Here is an 18693-nt window from a genome sequence, read left to right as displayed (position 1 = left end):
CTAACATAATAGTGTGAGAGTCCAGTCCATAGTGGATCTAACATAATAGTGTGAGAGTCCAGTCCATAGTGGATCTAACATAATAGTGTGAGAGTCCAGTCCATAGTGGATCTAGTTAATAGTGTGAGTCCAGTCCATAGTGGATCTAACATAATAGTGTGAGAGTCCAGTCCATAGTGGATCTAACATAATAGTGAGAGTCCAGTCCATGGTGGATCTAACATAATAGTGAGAGTCCAGTCCATAGTGGATCTAACATAAGAGTGAGAGTCCAGTCCATAGTGGATCTAACATAATAGTGAGAGTCCAGTCCATAGTGGATCTAACATAATAGTGAGAGTCCAGTCCATAGTGGATCTAACATAATAGTGAGAGTTCAGTCCATAGTGGATCTAACATAATAGTGTGAGTCCAGTCCATAGTGGATCTAACATAATAGTGAGAGTCCAGTCCATAGTGGATCTAACATCATAGTGAGAGTTCAGTCCATAGTGGATCAAACATAATAGTGAGAGTCCAGTCCATAGTGGATCTAACATAATAGTGAGAGTCCAGTCCATAGTGGATCTAGTTAATAATGTGAGAGTCCAGTCCATATTGGATCTAGTTAATAGTGTGAGTCCAGTCCATAGTGGATCTAACATAATAGTGTGAGAGTCCAGTCCATAGTGGATCTAACATAATAGTGAGAGTCCAGTCCATGGTGGATCTAACATAATAGTGTGAGAGTCCAGTCCATAGTGGATCTAACATAATAGTGTGTGTCCAGTCCATAGTGGATCTAACATAATAGTGTGAGAGTCCAGTCCATAGTGGATCTAACATAATAGTGTGAGAGTCCAGTCCATAGTGGATCTAACATAATAGTGTGAGAGTCCAGTCCATAGTGGATCTAGTTAATAGTGTGAGTCCAGTCCATAGTGGATCTAACATAATAGTGTGAGAGTCCAGTCCATAGTGGATCTAACATAATAGTGAGAGTCCAGTCCATGGTGGATCTAACATAATAGTGTGAGAGTCCAGTCCATAGTGGATCTAACATAATAGTGTGTGTCCAGTCCATAGTGGATCTAACATAATAGTGTGAGAGTCCAGTCCATAGTGGATCTAACATAATAGTGTGAGAGTCCAGTCCATAGTGGATCTAACATAATAGTGTGAGAGTCCAGTCCATAGTGGGACCATCAGGGGATCATCTTGAATGGAGACAAGTCAGCAGCGCAGAGACGTCACCGACTGATGCACAGAGGAGTGGTCCATCCCGGGTCCAGACTTGGAACAGCTTGCGCAACATCCGTGGTCACCTGATAACCTCTCCGTGCAGGAGAGGGGCGGCAGAGCAGAAAAGAGACGGCAGATCAACTGGTCTAGAAGGGGGTCTATCTAAAGGCTAGTGTATATACTTAGGTAGCATCTCTAACTGTTACCGGTAGAGCATTCAAGAGTAGATGGTTCTGAGGTGGTCGGTCTGCGTCGGCGGAATCGACATTGGTTTGTCTTCTCCTACCACCTCGCATAGGCTCGTCGTGGGTTTAAGGACCTTGTCAGGACCACGGAGGAAACCGGATCAAGCCCCAGGGTGAATTCTTTCCCAAGAAGTGAGTTTTCACCGGTTTTAAAGATCCATAACTTTCTTATTATTTACCACAGGACAATGTTACTTATATCACTGGAATCATCTTTACAAGACCTGACTGGTTATACTGGTTTCATGTAAATCAAATATTTTACTCAAAAACCTGGTAATAACTTTCATGGACAGAATTTCTAGGCGCAGTCAAGGCGTTGAGGGTATCCGGTTTGGTGGCTGCAGGATTAGGTCTCTGCTTTTTGCAGATGATGTGGTCCTGATGGCTTCATCTGGCCAGGATCTTCAGCTCTCACTGGATCGGTTCGTAGCCGAGTGTGAAGCCACTGGGATGGGAATCAGCACCTCCAAGTCCGAGTCCATGGTTCTCGCCCGGAAAAGGGTGGAGTGCCATCTCCGGGTTGGGGAGGAGACGCTGCCCCAAGTGGAGGAGTTCAAGTACCTCGGAGTCTTGTTCACGAGTGAGGGAAGAGTGGATCGTGAGGTCGACAGGTGGATCGGTGGGGCGTCTTTAGTAATGCGGACGCTGTATCGATCCGTTGTGGTGAAGAAGGAGCTGAGCCGGATGGCAAAGCTCTCAATTTACCGGTCGATCTACGTTCCCATCTTTACCTATGGTCATGAGCTTTGGGTTGTGACCAAAAGGACAAGATCACGGGTAGAGGCGGCCCAAATGAGTTTCCTCCGCCGGGTGGCGGGTCTCTCCCTTAGAGATAGGGTGAGAAGCTCTGCCATCCGGGAGTAGCTCAAAGTAAAGCCGCTGCTCCTCCACATGGAGAGAAACCAGATGAGGTGGTTCGGGCATCTGGTCAGGACGCCACTTGAACGCCTCCCTAGGGAGGTGTTTCGGCCACGTCCGACCGGTAGGAGGCCACGGGGAAGACCCAGGACACGTTGGGAAGACTATGTCTCCCGGCTGGTCTGGGAACGCCTCGGGAGAGGGAAGTCTGGGCTTCTCTGCTTAGGCTGGATGGATGGATGGATGGATGGATGGATGGATCTAGTAATAATATAGCACAATAGCAGAAATGCTAATAGTAGACTCAAGGTGAATAAATTCAGCACGGGAGGAAGTTCCCACGCTGCTAGAAGCCCGTGGACATTTGTGGCTGACGTAACAATAACATATTGTGTTAGCGTCATCATGACACAACAGATGTGCGATGCTTCAGCTGGAATGTGGAACAGCTTTCATAACATTTGGATCGGGTTACTGTTAGCGACCCCGAGGATTATGAGAGTTCTCTTCCACAGGACGTGTGCGCTAATAGATTAGCGGGACAATGACAGTAATCCTGTTTCTTCATTACGGCAACTTGGAGGCTATAATATACCTTACCATATACTTAATATATGCTAACTGTTAGCATGCTAACATTACATTACTAGTATTTTAACATTAGCATGCTGACTTTTTAATGACACATTATGTTGACATTTTTTACGTTTTAGTGTCCGTAAACGCTGTGTTTCCGGGTTGGTTCCCAAGGTTTGTTTTGGATTATGAAAACATTAAAATTTTATTTTAGCGTTCAAGTATTTTGTGAAAAGGTTGCACTACTTTTATTTATTTACAGTCTGCTTTACAGACTGTGAATAAACCTGATTATAGCATAGTTGTTCAGTTTCATCTGTTAGCATGCTAACATTAGCGTGCTAACTTTTTTTATGTTGTTGCCAATTTTACAACCCTACATCTCAGAGTCATGTAACTTGGTACTTGACACAAGTGAACTGTTGACATGCTAACATTGGCGTGCTAACTTTTTTTTTTTCTTTGCAAATTTAACAGGCAAACACCTCAGAGTCATATACTTTGGTACTTAATTTAGCACATAAACTTTTTTTTTGCCAGTTTTACAACCCTACACCTCAGAATTATATAACCTGGTGATGACATACACTTACTGTTAGCATGTTAACGTTAATATGCTCGCATGCTAACTTTTTAGCTAATTTTTAGACTTGTTAAGCTAATTTCACAGACGTGCACCTTACAGTCATATAATTTGGTAGTGACACATGCTAACATACTAACATTAACATGCTAACTTTTTTCTTTTAGCTAATTTTGCACTTGGTCAGCTAATTACGCAGGCGTACACCTCAGAGTCATATAAATCGGTACTTGACACAAGTTTACTGTTAACATGCTAGCAATAACATGCAAAAAAAATTTGTTTTCCTCAGTCATATACTTTGGTACTTAATATATGCTAACTGTTATATTATAATTCTAGTATTCTAACAATAGCATGCTAATTTATTTTTAGCTAATTTTGCAGCCTTTGAGTCATATAACTTGGTACGTGACACATGCTAACTTTTTTTTTGTTTTTTTTGCCAAATTTACAACCCTACATCTCTAAATCATATAACTTGGTCGTGACATATACTTACTGTTAGCATGCCAACGTTAATAGGCTAGCATGCTAACATTATTATGCTAACTTTTTGCTAGCCAATTTTACAACCCTACATGTCAGAATCATATAACTTGGTCGTGACATATACTTACTGTTAGCATGTTAACGTTAATATACTGGCATGATAACTTTTTAGCAATTTTTTTGACGTTTTCCACTCATTTCGGAGACGTGCACCTTACAGTCATATAACTTGGTAGTGACACATGCTAACTGTTAACATACTAACATTAACGTGCTAACTTTTCAAAGAAAATTTTAGCAAATTTGACACTTTTTCAGCTTATTTCAAAGGCGTACACCTCCAAGTCATATAACATGGTACTTGACACAAGTTAACTGTTAGCATGCTAACATTCGCGTGCTAACTTTTTTTTTTTTTTTTTTAAAACAAATTTACAACCCTACAGCTCAGAATCATATAACTTGGTCGTGACATATACTTACTGTTAGCATGTTAACGTTAATATACTGGCATGCTAACTTTTTAGCAATTTTTTGGACGTTTTCAACTAATTTCGCATACGTGCACCTTAGCGTTGTATGACTTGGCCTCTGCTAACATTAGCATGCTAACATTATATTGCTAGTATATATATATATATATATATATATATATATATATATATATATATATATATATATATATATATATATATATATATATATATATATATATATATATATATATATATATATATATATATATATATATATATATATTTTAAGCAAATTTCGCAGCCGTACACCTTTGGGTCATATAACTTGGTACGTGACACATGCTAACTGTTAGCATACTAACGTTGCCATGTTAGCATGCTAATATTAGCTTGTGAACTTTTTTGTCGCATGACTTGGTGCTTGACATATGTTAACTTTTCTAGCTAACTATACGCTTTCCCGTACATCTTAGAGTCATATAACTTGGTACGTAACACATGCTAACTCTTACCAGGCTAACATTAGCATGCTAACATTATTTTTAAGCAAATTTTACACTCAATCAGCTAATTTCCCGGCCGTCCACCTTAGCGTTGTATGACTTGGCCTCTGCTAACATTAGCATGCTAACTTTTTTCTGGGGCTAACTTTGCAAATGTTTCTTTTGGCTCGTCGGAGAGACTTTTGTCACATGACCCTGTCATGACTCCATTTCACAAAGTATAAGTACCAATAAAAAACAGTCAAGTTACTCACCAGTATCTCAGTACTCGGGTAGTTTTGTCACTAAATAGTGAATACTCCCTTTTACTGAAGTATTTGGATGACTACTTATTAGTCATGTTACTCCCTTTTTACATCTGTACTACAATAGTTATCTGCCCTTCATGTTCAACCACATGGGAACATTTTGTATCCTGTAGTGTTCCTCGCTCCAACTATTTGCTTGGAAGAAAATTCCTGGCTAATGTGAAGCAGCTGTGATGATGTAACTTTGACTTGCAACAGGAGACAGAACTTCCCGTAAACTCTGGGAAGGTAGCACTCATCAAGTGGGAAGGTAGTACTCATCAAGTGGGAAGGTAGTACTCATCAAGTGGGAAGGTAATAATATATACAAGGTAGATGTAATTAGATATGATATACTGATTATGGTCTATTCAGGTGTACTGGAGAGGAGGCTACGCCGGATAGTCGAGCCTCGGATTCAGGAGGAACAGTGTGGTTTTCGTCTTGGTCGTGGAACTGTGGACCCTCTATACTCTCGGCAGGGTCCTTGAGGGTGCATGGGAGTTTGCCCAACCAGTCTACATGTGCTTTGTGGACTTGGAGAAGGCATTGGACCGTGTCTCCCGGGAAGTCCTGTGGGGAGTGCTCAGAGAGTATGGGGTATCGGACTGTCTGATTGTGGCGGTCCGCTCCCTGTACGATCAGTGTCAGAGCTTGCCGGCATTGCCGGCAGTAAGTCGGACACGTTTCCAGTGACGGTTAGACTCCGCTAAGGCTGCCCTTTGTCACCCATTCTGTTCTGAACTTTTATGGACAGAATTTCTAGGCGCAGTCAAGGCGTTGAGGGGATCTGGTTTGGTGGCTGCAGGATTAGGTCTCTGCTTTTTGCAGATGATGTGGTCCTGATGGCTTCATCTGGCCAGGATCTTCAGCTCTCACTGGATCGGTTCGCAGCCGAGTGTGAAGCGACTGGGATGAGAATCAGCACCTCCAAGCCCGAGTCCATGGTTCTCGCCCGGAAAAGGGTGGAGTGCCATCTCCGGGTTGGGGAGGAGACCCTGCCCCAAGTGGAGGAGTTCAAGTACCTCTGAGTCTTGTTCACGAGTGAGGGAAGAGTGGATGGTGATATCGACAGGTGGATCGGTGCAGTAATGTGGACCCTGTATCGATCCGTTGTAGTGAAGAAGGAGCTGAGTCGGAAGGCAAAGCTCTCAATTTACCGGTCGATCTACGTTCCCATCCTCACCTATGGTCATGAGCTTTGGGTTATGACCAAAAGGACAAGATCACGGGTACAAGCGGCCCAAATGAGTTTCCTTCGCCGGGTGGCGGGTCTCTCCCTTAGAAATAGGGTGAGAAGCTCTGTAATCCGGGGGGAGCTCAAAGTAAAGCGGCTACTCCTCCACATGGAGAGGAGCCAGATGAGGTGGTTCGGGCATCTGGTCAGGATACCACCCGAACGCCTCCCTAGGGAGGTGTTTCGAGCACGTCCGACCGGTAGGAGGCCACGGGGAAGGCCCAGGACACGTTGGGAAGACTATGTCTCCTGGCTGGCCTGGGAACGCCTCGGGATCCCCTAGGAGGAGCTGGACGAAATGGCTGGGGAGAGGGAAGTCTGGTGCCCCCGGGACCTGGCCTCGGATAAATGGAAGAAGATGGATGGATGGATGGATACTGATTATGATGCTAGTTTAGCATGAAAACATCAGTTTTTGTTGTTCCCACACTCCTGTCAGGACTAAAAGGTTACAGATGTTTGCACAAATAAATCTAATTACCTCCAAGAGTGCAGAGTAAATACTTCAAGACGCTGGAAAAAGTCTGTTGTTTGTTTGGATTTCTTACCCAAAGTTGTTTCTCAGGGCTGACAGACTTGCTGGAGTTTGTTACAATAAGGTATGCTACAGTATTGTTTGTTATAGTACGGTATGGTACTGTGTGGTATGGTGTAGTTTGTTACGGAGAGTGGTTTCTATGTGGTCTGATTTACTTATTGACCTTTATCCAGCGGTAAATATTTATACCTTCTCAATAAACCTCCCAAATGTTGACTTTTTCTGAAATCCCGCACATGAACATGTGATTCACCAGCGGCTCAGTGGTGTGGTCATGACCAAGGATGACATGTGTTCCCAGTTAGGGCTGACTGGTGATCCTCCACCGGTTCCTTCCACACAATGTGAAGCGGTCCACTTGGAAGCGTGCCCAGACGTCGCCATGGCGACGTGGAATTAATGCATTTTTGCTCTTTGCCGAGCAAACACTCGGCCTGCTGCTCGCTGGATTTCACAAGCAGATTCTTGAGATGTTGGATAAGCCGTGATTCAGAGTCTGTGGGCTTCTCTTCATCGGGCTCACGGGAGTTATGTGGGCGGGGTCAGATGTGCACCAGAAGGGGAGGAACCCCTTGGCAGAACCTCGGTCCATCCCGAGACAGAAACCTCACTTTGAGACGAGGGGAGCTTGAACACCAGTGGAAGTTTTTAAACATGGCCTGCTGGAAGAGAGCACTTTACCTGGGAGTCTGCATGTCAGTCTGGATCCTTACTCGGGCAGGTAATTTTAAACAATACTTCAATATTACTTTATCTGATAGTCTGCATGTCAGTCTGGATCCTTACTCGGGCAGGTACTTTTACACAATACTTCTATCTTACATTATCTGATAGTCTGCATGTCGGTCTGGAGCCTTACTCGGGCAGGTACTTTTACACAATACTTCTATCTTACATTATCTGGGAGTCTGCATGTCGGTCTGGATCCTTACTCGGGCAGGTACTTTTACACAATACTTCAATCTTACTTTATCTGATAGTCTGCATGTCAGCCTGGATCCTTACTCGGGCAGGTACTTTTACACAATACTTCAATCTTACTTTATCTCTGATAGTCTGCATGTCGGCCTGGATCCTTACTTGGGCAGGTACTTTTACACAATACTTCAATCTTACTTTATCTGATAGTCTGCATGTCAGTCTGGATCCTTACTCGGGCAGGTACTTTTACACAATACTTCAATCTTACTTTATCTGATAGTCTGCATGTCGGCCTGGATCCTTACTTGGGCAGGTACTTTTACACAATACTTCAATCTTACTTTATCTGATAGTCTGCATGTCGGTCTGGATCCTTACTCGGGCAGGTACTTTTACACAATACTTCAATCTTACTTTATCTGATAGTCTGCATGTCAGTCTGGATCCTTACTCGGGCAGGTACTTTTAGACAATACTTCAATCTTACTTTATCTGATAGTCTGCATGTCAGCCTGGATCCTTACTCGGGCAGGTACTTTTACACAATACTTCAATCTTACTTTATCTGATAGTCTGCATGTCGGTCTGGATCATTACTCGGGCAGGTACAACTTTTACACAATACTTCAATCTTACTTTATCTGATAGTCTGCATGTCAGCCTGGATCCTTACTCGGGCAGGTACTTTTACACAATACTTCAATCTTACTTTATCCGATAGTCTGCATGTCGGTCTGGATCCTTACTCGGGCAGGTACTTTTACACAATACTTCAATCTTACTTTATCTGGGAGTCTTCATGTCAGCCTGGATCCTTACTCGGGCAGGTACTTTTACACAATACTTCAATCTTACTTTATCTGATAGTCTGCATGTCAGCCTGGATCCTTACTCGGGCAGGTACTTTTACACAATACTTCAATCTTACTTTATCTGATAGTCTGCATGTCGGTCTGGATCCTTACTCGGGCAGGTACTTTTACACAATACTTCAATCTTACTTTATCTGATAGTCTGCATGTCGGTCTGGATCCTTACTCGGGCAGGTACTTTTACACAATACTTCAATCTTACTTTATCCGAAAGTCTGCATGTCAGCCTGGATCCTTACTCGGGCAGGTACTTTTACACAATACTTCAATCTTACTTTATCTGATAGTCTGCATGTCAGCCTGGATCCTTACTCGGGCAGGTACTTTTACACAATACTTCAATCTTACTTTATCTGATAGTCTGCATGTCGGTCTGGATCATTACTCGGGCAGGTACTTTTACATAATACTTCAATCTTACTTTATCTCTGATAGTCTGCATGTCGGCCTGGATCCTTACTCTGGCAGGTACAACTCTTACACAATACTTAATTCTTACTTTATCTGATAGTCTGCATGTCGGTCTGGATCCTTACTTGGGCAGGTACTTTTACACAATACTTCAATCTTACTTTATCTGGGAAGGAAGTCTTAGTGTTTGTTTACAGGAAGTGTTAGTGTTTGTTTACAGGAAGTGTTAGTGTTTGTTTACAGGAAGTGTTAGTGTGTGTTTACAGGAAGTGTTAGTGTTTGTTTACAGGAAGTGTTAGTGTTTGTTTACAAGAAGTGTTAGTGTTTGTTTACAGGAAGTGTTGTGTTTGTTTACAGGAAGTGTTAGGGTTTGTTTACAAGAAGTGTTAGTGTGTGTTTACAGGAAGTGTTGTGTTTGTTTACAGGAAGTGTTAGGGTTTGTTTACAGGAAGTGTTAGTGTTTGTTTACAGGAAGTGTTAGTGTTTGTTTAAAGGAAGTGTTAGTGTGTGTTTACAGGAAGTGTTAGTGTTTGTTTACAGGAAGTGTTAGAGTGTGTTTACAGGAAGTGTTAGTGTTTGTTTACAGGAAGTGTTAGTGTTTGTTTACAAGAAGTGTTAGTGTTTGTTTACAGGAAGTTTTAGAGTGTGTTTACAGGAATTGTTAGTGTTTGTTTACAGGACGTGTTAGTGTTTGTTTACAGGAAGTCTTAGTGTGTGTTTACAGGAAGTGTTGTGTTTGTTTACAGGAAGTGTTAGGGTTTGTTTACAGGAAGTGTTAGAGTGTGTTTACAGGAAATGCTAGTGTTTGTTTACAGGAAGTGCTAGTGTGTGTTTACAGGAAGTGTTAGAGTGTGTTTACAGGAAATGCTAGTGTTTGTTTACAGGAAGTGCTAGTGTGTGTTTACAGGAAGTGTTAGAGTGTGATGACACAGCAGATGTTCCATGCACGTTCTGTAGTTGTCGTCATGGCGACAGTGTTGATGACATCATCGACTAAAGCTTGTAAAAGATGGCTGACTCATGTTGAAGACTTGAGTCTGACTCACATTGAAGACTTGAGTCTGAGTCACGTTGAAGACTTGAGTCTGACTCACGTTGAAGACTTGAGGCCGAGTCACGTTGAAGACTTGAGTCTGATTCACGTTGAAGACTTGAGTCTGACTCACGTTGAAGACTTGAGGCCGAGTCACGTTGAAGACTTGAGTCTGAGTCACGTTGAAGACTTGAGGCCGAGTCATGTTGAAGACTTGAGTCCGACTCACGTTGAAGACTTGAGTCCGACTCACGTTGAAGACTTGAGGCCGAGTCACGTTGAAGACTTGAGTCTGACTAACGTTGAAGACTTGAGTCTGACTTACGTTGAAGACTTGAGTCTGAGTCACGTTGAAGACTTGAGTCTGAGTCACGTTGAAGACTTGAGTCTGAGTCACGTTGAAGACTGGAGTCTGACTCACGTTGAAGACTTGAGTCTGAGTCACGTTGAAGACTTGAGTCTGAGTCACGTTGAAGACGTGAGTCTGACTCACGTTGAAGACTTGAGGCCGAGTAACGTTGAAGACTTGAGTCTGACTCACGTTGAAGACTTGAGTCTGAGTCACGTTGAAGACTTGAGGCCGAGTCACGTTGAAGACTTGAGTCTGACTCACGTTGAAGACTTGAGTCTGACTCACGTTGAAGACTTGAGTCTGAGTCACGTTGAAGACTTGAGTCTGACTCACGTTGAAGACTTGAGTCTGACTCACGTTGAAGACTTGAGTCTGAGTCACGTTGAAGACTTGAGTCTGAGTCACGTTGAAGACTTGAGTCTGAGTCACGTTGAAGACTTGAGTCTGAGTCGCGCCATGACGAGGAGAAGCGTAGGGAATGATATCGTCCACATTTCAAACGATACGGTCTTGTCGGTTGTTGTGTCCTAAGAAGTGTTCATGCTGTAAGTATATTTCACAGCAAGTGTGTGATTGTAACGTGCTAATGCTAACCAGCTAGCACCTCTGCCAGACTGGTACCTTCTGGTACCTCTCCAGAAATGAACCGGGGTTAGCTGGTGTCCTCCCTCTCCATGCAGGAGAGGATACCAGAGAAGCGGCACATCAACTGGTCTAAAAGGGGGTCTAGGATGCAAATGAGGTTTGAGGCGGTCTTAATTATGTCGACTTGGTAAATGTTGCTGGTAGAACATTCCAGAGACTTGGAACACAAACACAAAACTCTTTAGAGCCCAAACACTTTTAACCTCTGGGAATGACTAATAAGCAGACTAATGACCTTCTTTTACTTACCCTTCACCTTCTTTTACTTACCCTTTACCTTCTTTTTTACCTTCTTTTTTCTTTGACCTTTTTTTTTTACTTTTTAAAATTAATTTAACCTTATTTTACTTACATCTTACCTTCTCTTTTACCTTCTTTTACTTACATCTTACCTTCTTTTTTACCTTCTTTTGCTTACATCTTACCTTCTTTTACTTACATCTTACCTGATTTTTTACCTTCTTTTACTTACGTCTTACCTTCTTTTACTTACATCTTACCTTCGTTTTTACCTTCTTTTACGTACATCTTCCCTTCTTCTTTTTTTTTACTTTCTTCTTATCGTCTTTGACTAACTTTTCAAAAAAATCTTTATTTACCTTCTTTTTTCTTTGACTTTTTTTTATTTATGTCTTACTTTTTAAACCTTTTTTAATCTTTTCACCTAATTTTACTTACGTTTGGCCTTCTTTTTACCTTCTTTGACTTACATTTTTACTTTTATTTACCTTCTTTTTTCAATTACCTTCTTTTATTTACATCTTACCTTTTTAATATTTTCACCTAATCTGACTTACATCTTACCTTCTTTTTGATCTTCTTTGACCGACTTATTTACCTTTTTTCTTTGACTTTCTTTTACTTCCATTTTGCCTTCTTAGTACCTTCTTTTTATCTCCTATTTTTAACCTTTTACCTACTTTTTACCTTTGTTTTACTTTTTTAGCTAATTTGACCTTCTTAGCATATTTTCTTCTTTTTTTAAAAAATGTTTTTTATTCTTATTTAAACTACTTCTTATTTTACTTTCCTTCTACTCTTTTTTTCAAATGTTTTCCTTTATCTACTTTTTACCTTATCTATGTTTTACCTTCTTAACCAACTTTTCACTTTATTCTTACCTTTATTTTACTAACTGACTAGTTTACATCTTTTTAAACACTTTTTACCTTCTTTAACCTTCATTTACCTCCTTTTAACTTAACCTATTTGATCTTATTTCCTTTTTTAGTTACTTTTTATCTTAATCTTTGTGGTTTTTTTTTTCTCTCCTACCTACTTTAAACCCTATTTGACATTTGTTAACCTTCTTTTTACCTTTTTTTTTTTTTTTACCTTCTTTTATCTTATTTTACCGTCTTTTTTCTTCATTTTATTTTATTTTTACACTTTTGGATCATCTTATACCAACTTTTTACTCTTTTTGACTTTTGTTTTGACTTCTATTGACCTTTTTTTTTTTTTTTTACCTACTTACTACCTTCTTTTTGCCTCTCTTACCTTCTTCTTACCCTCAGGTAAAAAGTAGGTAAAACGATGGCAAAAAAAGTGAGTGAACTTTATATTTACCTACTTTTTACCCTCTTTTTACTTTTTATTTGCCTTATTTTACCTCCTTTTACTTTGTCATTTTTTAAAAACTTTATTTTATTTTATTTTACCTTATTTTTAATTAATGTATTACTTCCTTTTACCTTCTTTTTACTGTTTTTTTTACCTTCCTTTTACCTTCTCTTACCTTATTTATATATATATATATATATATATATATATATATATATATATATATATATATATATATATATATATATATATATATATATATATATATATATATATATATATATATATATATATATAGTGATTTGTAAGTGTAGTTGTTTGGAGTCCCTGGTGTAAGATTGAGTTGAGAAAGTTTCTCCTCCAGTTGGAAAGAAAAAAGTATTCCCTTGAACTGCTGACATTTCCCAGCAGATGTCCTCTGAGGAGGACATCAAAGAACATTCAACAAGGGCAATAAAAACCTCATGTGTTTGCATTTTTGTTGGAGTCAAGTACAGAAAGGAGCTAGTAGAAACATAAACAAGTAGAAACATGAACAAGTAGAGACATGAACAAGTAGAGACATAAACAAGTAAAGAGATGGACACTTCTGTTAAAATGTAATAATCACTTATTCATCTCTTCGTTGATACTTGACATTAGTTTTGGATGATACCACACATTTAGGTATGGATGTGATACCAAGTAGTTACATTGGTCATATTCAAAGTCCTCGTGTGTCCAGGGACATATTTACTGACTTTATAAACATAATATACATTTATTTTTAAACTGAATAAGATTTTGTGATGCTAATAAAATATCGATGTGATCATAGTAGTATCGACTAGATTGTTTAGTATGGTTTCACTATATGGCACATATTTATGACAGTGTTGTTTAGTGTGGTTTCACTATATGGCACATGTTTATGACAGTGTTGTTTAGTGTGGTTTCACTATATGGCACATGTTTATGACAGTGTTGTTTAGTGTGGTTTCACTATATGGCACATGTTTATGACAGTGTTGTTTAGTGTGGTTTCACTGTATGGCACATGTTTATGGCAGTGTTTAGTGTGGTTTCACTATATGGCACATGTTTATGACAGTGTTGTTTAGTGTGGTTTCACTATATGGCACATGTTTATGACAGTGTTGTTTAGTGTGGTTTCACTATATGGCACATGTTTATGACAGTGTTGTTTAGTGTGGTTTCACTATATGGTACATGTTTATGACAGTGTTGTTTAGTGTGGTTTCACTATATGGCACATGTTTATGACAGTGTTGTTTAGTGTGGTTTCACTATATGGCACATGTTTATGACAGTGTTGTTTAGTGTGGTTTCACTATATGGTACATGTTTATGACAGTGTTGTTTAGTGTGGTTTCACTATATGGCACATGTTTATGACAGTGTTGTTTAGTGTGGTTTCACTATAAGGCACATGTTTATGGCAGTGTTTAGTGTGGTTTCACTATATGGCACATGTTTATGACAGTGTTGTTTAGTGTGGTTTCACTATATGGCACATGTTTATGACAGTGTTGTTTGGTGTGGTTTCACTATATGGTACATGTTTATGACAGTGTTGTTTAGTGTGGTTTCACTATATGGCACATGTTTATGACAGTGTTGTTTAGTGTGGTTTCACTATATGGCACATGTTTATGACAGTGTTGTTTAGTGTGGTTTCACTATATGGCACATGTTTATGACAGTGTTGTTTAGTGTGGTTTCACTATATGGCACATGTTTATGACAGTGTTGTTTAGTGTGGTTTCACTATATGGCACATGTTTATGACAGTGTTGTTTAGTGTGGTTTCACTATATGGCACATGTTTATGACAGTGTTGTTTAGTGTGGTTTCACTATATGGCACATGTTTATGACAGTGTTGTTTAGTGTGGTTTCACTATATGGTACATGTTTATGACAGTGTTGTTTAGTGTGGTTTCACTATATGGCACATGTTTATGACAGTGTTGTTTAGTGTGGTTTCACTATAAGGCACATGTTTATGGCAGTGTTTAGTGTGGTTTCACTATATGGCACATGTTTATGACAGTGTTGTTTAGTGTGGTTTCACTATATGGCACATGTTTATGACAGTGTTGTTTGGTGTGGTTTCACTATATGGTACATGTTTATGACAGTGTTGTTTAGTGTGGTTTCACTATATGGCACATGTTTATGACAGTGTTGTTTAGTGTGGTTTCACTATATGGCACATGTTTATGACAGTGTTGTTTAGTGTGGTTTCACTATATGGCACATGTTTATGACAGTGTTGTTTAGTGTGGTTTCACTATATGGCACATGTTTATGACAGTGTTGTTTAGTGTGGTTTCACTATATGGCACATGTTTATGACAGTGTTGTTTAGTGTGGTTTCACTATATGGTACATGTTTATGACAGTGTTGTTTAGTGTGGTTTCACTATATGGCACATGTTTATGACAGTGTTGTTTAGTGTGGTTTCACTATAAGGCACATGTTTATGGCAGTGTTTAGTGTGGTTTCACTATATGGCACATGTTTATGACAGTGTTGTTTAGTGTGGTTTCACTATATGGCACATGTTTATGACAGTGTTGTTTGGTGTGGTTTCACTATATGGTACATGTTTATGACAGTGTTGTTTAGTGTGGTTTCACTATATGGCACATGTTTATGACAGTGTTGTTTAGTGTGGTTTCACTATATGGCACATGTTTATGACAGTGTTGTTTAGTGTGGTTTCACTATATGGCACATGTTTATGACAGTGTTGTTTAGTGTAATAAAAGACAAAATGTGTAATAAAAGAAGATATTGTGTAATAAAAGAAGATATTGTGTAATAAAAGAAGATATTATGTAATTAAAGAAGATATTGTGTAATTAAAGAAGATATTGTGTAATAAAAGAAGATATTGTATAATAAAAGAAGATATTGTGTAATAAAAGAAGATATTGTGTAATAAAAGAAGATATTATGTAATAAAAGATGATGTTTTTAAATAATATTCCAGATGATTCTGCACCAAAAGCAGAGAATGTTCGCTGGATATCTTTGGACTTTAAAACTCTCCTCATGTGGACCTCATCACCTTCACACTACACCTTCACTGTCAAGTACTCATGGTGAGCACACACACACACACACACACACACACACACACACACACACACACACACACACACACACACACACACACACACACACACACACACACACACACACACACACACACACACACACACACACACACACACACACACACACACACACACACACACACACACACACACACACACACACACACACAACAGAGATGAAGGAGGCTGGATGTAATAACAAGTCATTAATGTGATATAAATGATTATAAATATGGATAACAGGGATGATATTAATGATTATAAATATGGATAACAGGGATGATATTAATGATTATAAATATGGATAACAGGGATGATATTAATGATTATAAATATGGATAAGAGGGATGATATTAATGATTATAAATATGGATAACAGGGATGATATTAATGATTATAAATATGGATAACAGGGATGATATTAATGATTATAAGTATGGATAAGAGGGATGATATTAATGATTATTAATATGGATAACAGGGATGATATTAATGATTATAAATATGGATAACAGGGATGATATTAATGATTATTAATATGGATAACAGGGATGATATTAATGATTATAAATATGAATAACAGGGATGATATTAATGATTATAAATATGAATAACAGGGATGATATTAATGATTATAAATATGGATAACAGGGGTGATATTAATGATTATTAATATGGATAACAGGGATGATATTAATGATTATAAATATGAATAACAGGGATGATATTAATGATTATAAATATAAATAACAGGGATGAAGGAGACTGGTTCGAGAGTCCAAACTGCATCGACATATCAGAGAGAGAATGTGATCTGTCTGTGGATCTGGAACCTATTGATAGGTATGGAACTCTTCTTCATCATCATAGTAATCATAATCATCATCATCATCATAATAGTAATAATAATAATGATCATAATCATCATAATAATATTAATAGTAATAGTAATAATCATAATCGTGATAGCAATAATAATAATAATAATAATAGTAATAATGATAATAACAATCACAATAATAATGATAATAATAATCATAATAATCATTACAATTTCATAATCATCATAATCATAATACAAATAATCATCATCATTGTCATCATACTAGTAATAGTAATAATATTAATAGTAATAATCATTATAGTCATGATAGTAAAAATAACAATAATAATAGTAATAATGATAATAATAATGATAATAATAATAATCAAATTAATTATTAACCATATCATAATCATAATTCTAATCATCATAATCATCATCATAATAATAGTAATGATAATCATAACAATAATATAATAGTCATAATAATAATAGTAATACTAATACTAATGATAATAATAATCATAATAATAGTAATAATAATAACAATCATAATAGATAATAATGATAATAATGATAATAATAATCATAACAACCATAATAATAGTCATAGTAATAATATAATAATGATAATCATGATAATAATAATAATAATAATAATAATAATAATAGTAATAATAATAGTAGTAATAATATTGATACCAATAATAACAGTATTCATAATGATAATAATGGTAATAATATTAATAATAATAACAACTTGCTTTATGAACACTGACTTGCATTAACTTATACATTTATGAATATCAATTACCATATTTTTGTATCACTTTTTATGACTTAGTTTACTCTGACATCACAACTCATAAAATCCACATTGAATGACCTAAAAATATAAAACGTTAACATAAACAACATAAAATGTTAACATACAACGATTAAACGTTAATAACATAAAACGTTAATAACATAAAAACATAAAACGTTAACATAAAAGGTTGATAACAAAAATATAAAAGGTTAATAACATATTAATAACATAAAAGGTTAATAACACAAATATAAAAGTTTCATAACATAATAACATAAAAGGTTAATAACATATTAATAACATAAAAGGTTAATAACACAAATATAAAAGTTTCATAACATAATAACATAAAAGGTTAATAACATACAAATATAAAAGGTTAATAAGATAATAACATAAAAGGTTTATAACACAAATATAAAAGTTTCATAGCATAATAACATAAAAGGTTAATAACACAAATATAAAAGGTTCATAAGCTAATAACATAAAAGGTTAATAACACAAATATAAAAGGTTCATAAGATAATAACATAAAAGGTTAATAACACAAATATAAAAGGTTAATAAGATAATAACATAAAAGGTTAATAACATACAAATATAAAAGGTTCATAACATAATAACATAAAAGGTTAATGACACAAATATAAAAAGTTAATAACATATTAATAACATAAAAGGTTAATAACAAAAATATAAAAGGTTAATAACATATTAATAACATAAAAGATTAATAACATACAAATATAAAAGGTTCATAACATAATAACATAAAAGGTTAATAACACAAATATAAAAGGTTAATAACATATTAATAACATAAAAGATTAATAACATACAAATATAAAAGGTTCATAACATAATAACATAAAAGGTTAATAACACAAATATAAAAGGTTAATAACATAATAACATAAAAGGTTAATAACATACAAATATAAAAGGTTAATAACATAATAACATAAAAGGTTAATTACATACAAATATAAAAGGTTCATAACATAATAACATAAAAGGTTAATAACATACAAATATAAAAGGTTAATAACATACAAATATAAAAGGTTAATAACATAATAACATAAAAGGTTAATAACACAAATATAAAATGTTAA

At 36.9% G+C, this 18693-nt stretch overlaps 1 protein-coding gene across 1 annotated transcript in view; it reads left to right on the top strand.

Moving 5' to 3' along the window:
- Nucleotides 1–7564: 7564 nt before the first annotated feature.
- Nucleotides 7565–18693, top strand: part of LOC133665348 (tissue factor-like) — a 38360-nt gene continuing 27231 nt past the window's right edge. The window contains exons 1-3 of the mRNA XM_062070625.1: nucleotides 7565–7740; nucleotides 15815–15926; nucleotides 16695–16784. Coding sequence (XP_061926609.1) covers nucleotides 7566–7740; nucleotides 15815–15926; nucleotides 16695–16784 — 377 coding nt within the window. The 5' untranslated portion in view covers nucleotide 7565. The remainder of the gene's footprint in view (nucleotides 7741–15814; nucleotides 15927–16694; nucleotides 16785–18693) is intronic.

The sequence above is a fragment of the Entelurus aequoreus genome, linkage group LG14 (genome assembly GCF_033978785.1).
Source record: "Entelurus aequoreus isolate RoL-2023_Sb linkage group LG14, RoL_Eaeq_v1.1, whole genome shotgun sequence".
Taxonomy (NCBI): Eukaryota; Metazoa; Chordata; class Actinopteri; order Syngnathiformes; family Syngnathidae; genus Entelurus; species Entelurus aequoreus.
Note: the sequence above shows the minus strand (reverse complement) of the source record. Positions and strands in the feature narration are given on the sequence as shown.